The following is a 7603-nucleotide window of genomic DNA, read 5'->3' on the forward strand; positions in this document are numbered from 1 at the left end:
AAAAATTGTCACTTCTATTTTGGGAGGATGTCTGACTGCGTGGTGGTGCTCTGAAAGTCCAGTTTCCGAGGCTCTTCTCAGTGTCAAACCAAAGAGGATCTTTTATAGGGGATTGCGGGTTTTGGGATGGGGTTGAGTGGATATGGAATTTCCAATGGAGGCGAGAGCTATTCCAATAGGAGTTGGACCTAGTAAACCAGTTGCATGATGCATTAAGACTAGTCAAACTGGCTCATGGTAGTGAGGATCGAGTTGTATGGAAATTTGATAAACAAGGGATATTTTCTACTAAATCTTTTATGCAGGTAATCCAGGAGGACAACCTTCCAGAGGATATAACAAGCTACAATTTTACAAGGACAATTTGAAAAGGTTTAGTTCCACCAATGGTGGAACTGTTTGTCTGGTTTGTATTGACTGGTAGGATCAATACGAAGGAGATGCTGAGTCGGTTGGGAGTTATCCATCAGGAAGATATCATATGTGTGTTTTGTAATAAGAGTATTGAGTATGTTCACCACTTGTTCCTTGGCTGTGAATTTTCTTGGCAGGTTTGGTGTGCTTGGCTAGCATTTGTTGGAAGGCAATGGTCATACCCAGGAACGCTAAAGGAACATTTTATAACTTGGACTGAGATATCAGCTAGTAAAGAGGAGCGTAAGAGGTGGTTGATGGGATTTTGTGCGATTATCTGAAATATCTGGCTAGAAAGGAATAGAAGAATCTTTCAAAACAAAGGAAAAGGAGTTGCTGAGGTCATTCATATGTCCGTTATAAACTATAAGGAGTGGCTAGGTGGAGATCCTTTTTGTTGTTGATGGCAATGCCGGAGATGTCAATGGGATAAACAGTAATATTACTTGGAGTTGGATAGCGTAGTTTATGATTTTTTGTTTTGTCTACTAGTGTTTGCTCCACTTGATGTGTTGAGCTATTTTCTTTAAAAAAAAAAATATTATTTTTTTTTCAAATTTATGCAAATATTATAGTTCTAAAAATCAGACTGAATCAGTGGGTTAGATCGATCTGACTGAGAGCCGGCCGGTTTCTGTAAAACGATGCTCCCAGAACCAAACCCGTCTCACACGTTTCTTTCTTTAGACTCGGAAGTTCAGAGCTCTTGCCCTCAAAAAACCAAACCCTAGCCATCTAACCTCCATCACCGCCGCAAGGAGAGAGACACTACTGCCGTCCGTCGCGCTCAGGAGCTTCTCTCTTCGTCTGGTTGTCGTGCTCCAGATCTCCAACCCCTGTTCACTCTCACCCATTGCAGTTTCTTCCTCAAGATCGGCGTCCGTCGTCTGCGCTTCTGCCGCCGTCCGTCGCGCTCAGGAGCTTCCGTCTTCGTCTGGTTGTCGTGCTCCAAGTCTCCACCATGAAGACGGACGAAGAAGGGTCGCCGTCGTCCATGGCGTTCAACTTTTCTTCCTCTTACTCTGCTCACTGCCCTCACCGAAGGTAATGGTTGCTCTGTTCAGTGCTCAGCCACGTTCTTGGTTGATTAGCTTTGCTCTGTCAGGTTGATGATTATTGATGACTGTGTCACTGCTCATTGCTCACTGCTTCTTGCTTAAATTGAAAATCTTGTTAATCTTGTTGATTAAATTGATGATGGATGACTCTGTCACTGCTCATTGCTCATCCATTTAGAGATTTTCATTTTTATCTAGATTTTTTTTATCTATTTAGTTTTCATGAGAGAAGAATTTTATTAAGATGAAGAGAGAAAAAAAAAATGGAGAAATAGAGGATAGGAGACCCAATTTTCATGTGTTCAGAATATCAAGTAATTCTCATAAGCTGTGAATTTATCTTGTTACAAGGTCCAACATAGATGCTAACAGAAAACTGTTGCTGAACTACGAATTCTTTGTCAAATGGTTGATATTTTGGGTTGGTGACCATGATAGGGGAATACAGGGAAGATTAGGAGTAAAAATGGGGAAGTTGCATTTTTTGATCCAGTTTTTTTTTTTTTTTGGAACTCAATTTTGGTTTCCAACTGTATCAATTGCACAGCCTCTATGACATGGTATAATGGTGAAACAACACAATGTGTTTTCATTTTTGGTCTTCTATGGGAAAAGACTGGTTTTCTTGAGATTGATTTTTAAAAGTTGTTATATGTTCTGCTTAGATTTTGTTGTGGGACATGGGGAATTATGGTATGCTCAGATGTTGTCATTAGTTATTAGAAATGTTTGCTATTTTAATTATAAAGATGTGCTCTTTCTCACTTTCTATCTGAATTGAGCTTATTACATCATGCTTCTCCTCTGGGACTGATAGCAGAATGGGGTCGATTGCAAACGATGACTCTTGTTAATCTTGCTTTATCTATTTATATTTGTTTAGATTGTTAAATGCTGGTTAATTCAGCATAGGCTTTTGAGAACTTACATTTTCCATGGTTGATGAATATTGCCAATTATACATTCGCCCTGTGTTTATCCTTATTTTTGTTAATTTTTGTGCTAACAACCTTGTTAAAATTGTGCATAAATTATGTGTTTATTTATGTTTTATTTATTATAAAATAGTTATTTCAATTGAACCATGATTGAATCGGTTGGACTAGTAAACCAGTAACTAGAGTGGTCGATGACCGATCCGGTTTTTAGAATCTTGGCAAATATAGAAGGCAAAAATATAATGTGCAGTGACATAAAAAATATCATTTCTCTATGTTTTACAGTAAAAAATAATAATTTTATTCTTTTTTAATATATCATTTCTCAATTTCTAAATGTATAAAATTACCCTTTCAAATTTGTGAAAAAGGTGACAGCAGTGCGGACGGAGAGTTTGGAGTGCGAAGTCATCCACTGCGAGAAGTGCGAAGTTAAAAGCTACTTAAGAGAAAATACTTGAAGTTAAATAATAAAGCAAAGCAGTGATGGCTGTGATCACCCGCCGAATCGCTACTCTTACTCACCGCTACTCCTCTTTCTCAACTGCCACAAAAGTTCCCCTTCTCTATGCCTTCAACGAAAACGACACTACTTCTAACCAAAACGACGCTGCAACACTCCAGCTTCTTTCTTGGGGCAGAGGCGGTTCTGGCCAACTTGGCGGCGGAATCGAAGAAATCCGCCTCTACCCTGCCCCGGTCGCGAACCTTGTCCTCCCTAAAAACTCCTTCGGCCTGTCCCCAACCCCCGGCCGCCTTCTGGACAAACCGGCCACCGCCGCTGGCGACAGTGCGAAGAAGAATAAGAAGAATAAGAAGGAAGAGGTTGTTGAAGTTGGCATCTCGTGTGGGCTTTTTCACTCTTCTTTGGTTGTTGATGGATCCCTGTTGGTTTGGGGCAAAGGTGATGGTGGAAGGTTGGGTTTTGGACATGAGAATCCCTTGTTTGTTCCTTCATTGAATCCACATCTTGATAGTGTTCGCTCTGTAGCCCTTGGTGGCCTGCATTCGGTAGCGCTGACCTCCGCCGGCGAGGTTTTCACATGGTTAGAATCTCTTCAACTCTGGCTTAGTCTATGTAGCTTTTTGCAATTGTAAAAATTAGATCGCTTCGAAAACTTAGTAAAACAATTAAATGTTTTTAGATACAATTTATATCAAGATTTAGTTAATTATGAATGTGCTCAATTTTCAAAATGACATGTATTTTGATGCAGATCTATTGTCAAAAACAAGTACAATTTGATTGATCTTTGGTTTGTAGTCCGAAGCTAATCATGCCGAGAACCATCATCTTATACTATAACTAAATGACAAATATGATATGAGAAATGAAGCGGAATTCATAAAAGCATTGTTGTAGAAAGAAGAATTGTATGAATTCTATCAATATTTGAGCCTTCCTCTATTGTATAGAGAGAAAAGGAGGTTTGTTTCTTGAGTTGTTCTATATTGATCGAATTGTAATGGGTTTGAAACTTGATAACAAGTTAATTGCCATGATAACCACACTTAGGCAATTGTTAATAAGTTTTATTGTCATTGTTTTAATTATGAGGGAGACTCTTACATTGGTTACCATGATTGTGAGTTTTGACAGAGAGTTTGTAGCTCTTTTGGTGATGGAAATGCTCACTTGAAGCCTATGATTTTGACTTTATGTCAAAAATCATTGACGTGGTTTTATCTTTGAAGAGTAGTGGAAGTGAATGTAGTCTCAACATTTAACATTGTGATATCTTATTTATCCAAAAAACTTTGCTTAGTAATATGATAGATTTTTGTGGAACATGGTAATCAATCAGAAATTTGGTGTTTTAATGGAATCCAATGATGTTGACTGATATAGCCAAATATATGGTAGTAAGAAAAGGCTGGTTTTTGTTTAATTTAATGTCATAGTAACTAAAGAAAGCTTTTTGCATGATTGAATCTAAGCATGGCTGCATTGCTTTGTTGCTGATGAAAATGTTCATCTGACTATCCATGCATCCACTTATCCAACAGATGATGATTTTGACTTCTATCAAATAGGAAAATGATTGCCATATTTTATGTTGAATATTTATTTTGAAGCTTATATGGGTTGTGAGTGTGGAATGGCCATCATAAAAAATTTTATGAATGAAAATGAAGCTTGCAGGGGTTATGGTGGTTTTGGTGCACTTGGACATTCGGTATATACTAGAGAACTATTTCCTAGGTTGGTAAGGGGCTCCTGGGAGGGAGCTATACAACACATTGCTACCAGTGGAACACACACCGCAGCAGTCACAGAATCAGGTTCAAATGATGGCCAGAACTTTATCTGTTCATATTTGGAGTTTGGGATTTTATTGATGAATTGTTGGATAATGTAGTGTTTGAATTTGAATCCAAATTCATTGCTTTTGTTGTATCTTGACTTAATTCAAATTGTTTCTATTCCATATTTTGTAAAAGCCTGATTAATTATGAATAGTTAATTGCAAGTTGCGGATATGGACTTACCTTTTATTTTGCACAAGAACCTTGAGATAGACAATGTTTTGACCCGATTTTACCATGTGCTGAAATTCAAGCCATTGGGTGGTAGATAATAAACTCCTTACCTTTTGGTGAAGAAAGTTTAGTTAGCATTGGCAAAAACAACATACCTAAAAGCTTAAGTTATTGAATGAAGAAACTTGAAGACTTGATGGGTTATATTCAATCCTATATCCATTGACAAATTGTCATGTGAAATGACGAATCTATATAATTGATGGCATTTTCTGTTGGATGCAGGGGAGCTTTATATTTGGGGTCGAGATGAAGGGGATGGTCGGTTGGGCCTTGGTCCAGGCCGAGGCCCAGATCATGCTGGGGGATTGAGTATCCCTTCGAAAGTAAAGGAATTACCTGTGCCCATTGCTGCCGTTTCCTGTGGGGGCTTTTTCACAATGGCATTGACAGTTGATGGACAATTGTGGAACTGGGGAGGTATTGTCACTTCCTTTATATAAATTGTTTTTCTACATTTTCTCTTGAAAAACCAGAACAATTCATTTATCCAGTACTTTCATTTTGAAAATTGACAATGTTAGCATCTTTTCAGCCAATTCTAACTATGAACTTGGGAGAGGGGATAAGATCGGTGGTTGGAAACCAAAACCAATACCTAGCCTTGAGAATGTCCGAATAATTCAAATTGCAAGTGGAGGATATCACTCCCTAGCATTAACTGGTAAGTTGAGGTGAAATTGTTCAGCTGAATAATTTCATTTCATCATATCATTTGAACTATTTCAATTTTCACTTTTATTAGATGATGGCAAAGTTCTTTCCTGGGGACATGGCGGACATGGTCAGTTGGGTCATGGATCTTTGCATAGTCAGAAGATACCAACAGTAGTTGAGGCTTTAGGGGAAGATCATATTATATATATTTCGTGTGGGGCTTCTTCAGCAGCAGCTGTGACAGGTAAGACCTTAACGCAGTGTTATGTCTCTACATTTTGGAATTTTAAGTAAGATAAATTAAAAAAAACTTTATCCTTTTTTCCTGCAAAATGAGCTCACTTTATGTAAAGTAAAAGAATGTCTTCTTGGTCAATCAGACCTTGGTAAGCAGCCATCACTCTCTTCACTATTAAAAGTGAAAAGCTTTTAACAGAATGTAGAATGAATTGGTCATGCTGCAATTAATGATATACTTGAAAGAGCACTTAAAAGAAAATATGGAGAAACTGAAAATATATCTAGTGATGAAACGATAAAACTATACAAGCGATTTAAAATATGTAGATGTTTACCAATTATCTCCTAGTAATTAGTGATTCCTTGCTTGCATGTAAGTTGGGTGGTTCTTTAGTAACACATATACCAACTAGAGCCCCTAAAGGAACATGTGTATGGCTATTCGTCCAGTGTCCAACTTTTTTTATAAGTGGTTGTCAATCTCAATGTCTAGCATTCACCATTCTCATTGAAATTTGAGTGTCAGATAGCGCCAGCCTGAAATTATCTTTTAACTTTTATATATAGTGGTATGATGGAAATTAAACTCTCGCATTGAATTTTTCTTTTTTTCCTGATAATTTTCTTTTTTTTCCCCCCTAATAATTAAACTTTCCCATAATTTCCAATCAGTGGTATAGTAAACTCTTTTGTTTTTGTTGAAAACAGATACAGGAAAGCTGTACATGTGGGGAAACGGCACGGATTCTCAGTTGGGAGTTCCTGGGAAACCTGCAGTACAACCAAGCCCTGTTGAAGTTAACTTCTTAATGGAAGATGATGGAATGGGACCCCACAAAGTTCTATCAGTTGCAAATGGTGCAACCCACTCCATGTGTTTAGTTTTGAGGGGAGGTTCTTGATACTGTTGACACAGAAACCCCGTGATGATACTATCCTGCCCTTGAACAAAGATAAAGTTCTTAGGCAAAAAGGCAAGCTTCATTAGGTAAAATTCATAAAAATCTTTTCTTTTGTTGAATAAGATGTCTCAAGATTATGGGAAATTTCTTTGATTTTGGATCCTTGTCTTGAAGGCCCGATTCTCATCACGTGGATCCTGGAAATTTTCTTTCTTGGGTTTGATGAAGTAGATCCCGTTAGTATGAACTTTCTGAGTACTTGGGAAATCTCAAACTTAGTTGTAGGAGAATGCTACGATGCACTGAGTTGAACTTGGTTGAACTTGATGCATCATGCACAAAGGTAATCCAACGGCTCAAATCTAGTACATAATAGATCGACATAAATTTACACCGTCGGATTGCCATAGTGAGAATTTAAGACAATTGTCATAAGTTGCAATGATCTAGGATTGATAAGTGTCTGTGTTGTCTGTAGGAAGCTATCATAGACAATACAATTTTGGACAATTTCTTTCAAAGTACTGAACTACATGCACAGTTCTCCTCCGTGCTCCACGATTGTTGGGTTCAAGTAATTGTTGTCATAAGAGACTCAAGAGGATAAGGCTGATGCTTTTACTCCCAACTTGTATTGATATTGATTGATAACAATTTATTTGATTTGTGGCTAAAATTTTGCTTTATCTTATCTAAAAGATAGGAGTGTCTTTGCTTTATGCTGTTTGCTACATTGGCACATAAGAGGACCAAGATTGACATTAATTATTAGCAACCATTATCAGTAGCATCTAGTTAAAGGGGAGTAAAACTAAGCTGGGAAAAAAGAACAAGGTTAAATTAGAGTACCAAC

General features: G+C 37.6%; 1 protein-coding gene across 4 annotated transcripts; it reads left to right on the forward strand.

Moving 5' to 3' along the window:
- LOC107639442 (ultraviolet-B receptor UVR8) lies at positions 1029-7434 on the forward strand. Of its 4 annotated transcripts, none has more exons than XR_001620146.2 (8): positions 1029-1458; positions 2782-3456; positions 4554-4693; positions 5177-5371; positions 5487-5615; positions 5697-5852; positions 6557-6836; positions 7229-7434. XR_001620146.2 is itself a non-coding variant. In XM_016342938.2 (7 exons), exons 2-7 carry the CDS (start codon positions 2897-2899, stop codon positions 6748-6750), a joined length of 1374 nt encoding a protein of 457 aa, XP_016198424.1. In that variant the 5' UTR covers positions 1029-1458; positions 2782-2896; the 3' UTR covers positions 6751-7426. The 4 variants fall into 4 exon arrangements, 1 of the variants encoding a protein (XP_016198424.1); XR_001620143.2 differs by having other exon boundaries at positions 6557-7093; positions 7229-7426; XR_001620142.2 differs by having other exon boundaries at positions 6925-7426.

This window comes from Arachis ipaensis, chromosome B04 (genome assembly GCF_000816755.2).
Source record: "Arachis ipaensis cultivar K30076 chromosome B04, Araip1.1, whole genome shotgun sequence".
In the NCBI taxonomy this organism is placed as follows: Eukaryota; Viridiplantae; Streptophyta; class Magnoliopsida; order Fabales; family Fabaceae; genus Arachis; species Arachis ipaensis.

Coding starts and splice junctions, on each gene's coding strand:
- LOC107639442 (XM_016342938.2), top strand. CDS start 2,897: ATGGCTGTGATCACCCGCCGAATCGCTACTCTTACTCACCGCTACTCC. Junction 4,694..5,176: donor CGCAGCAGTCACAGAATCAG/GTTCAAATGATG, acceptor TGTTGGATGCAG/GGGAGCTTTATATTTGGGGT. Junction 5,616..5,696: donor TCACTCCCTAGCATTAACTG/GTAAGTTGAGGT, acceptor CACTTTTATTAG/ATGATGGCAAAGTTCTTTCC.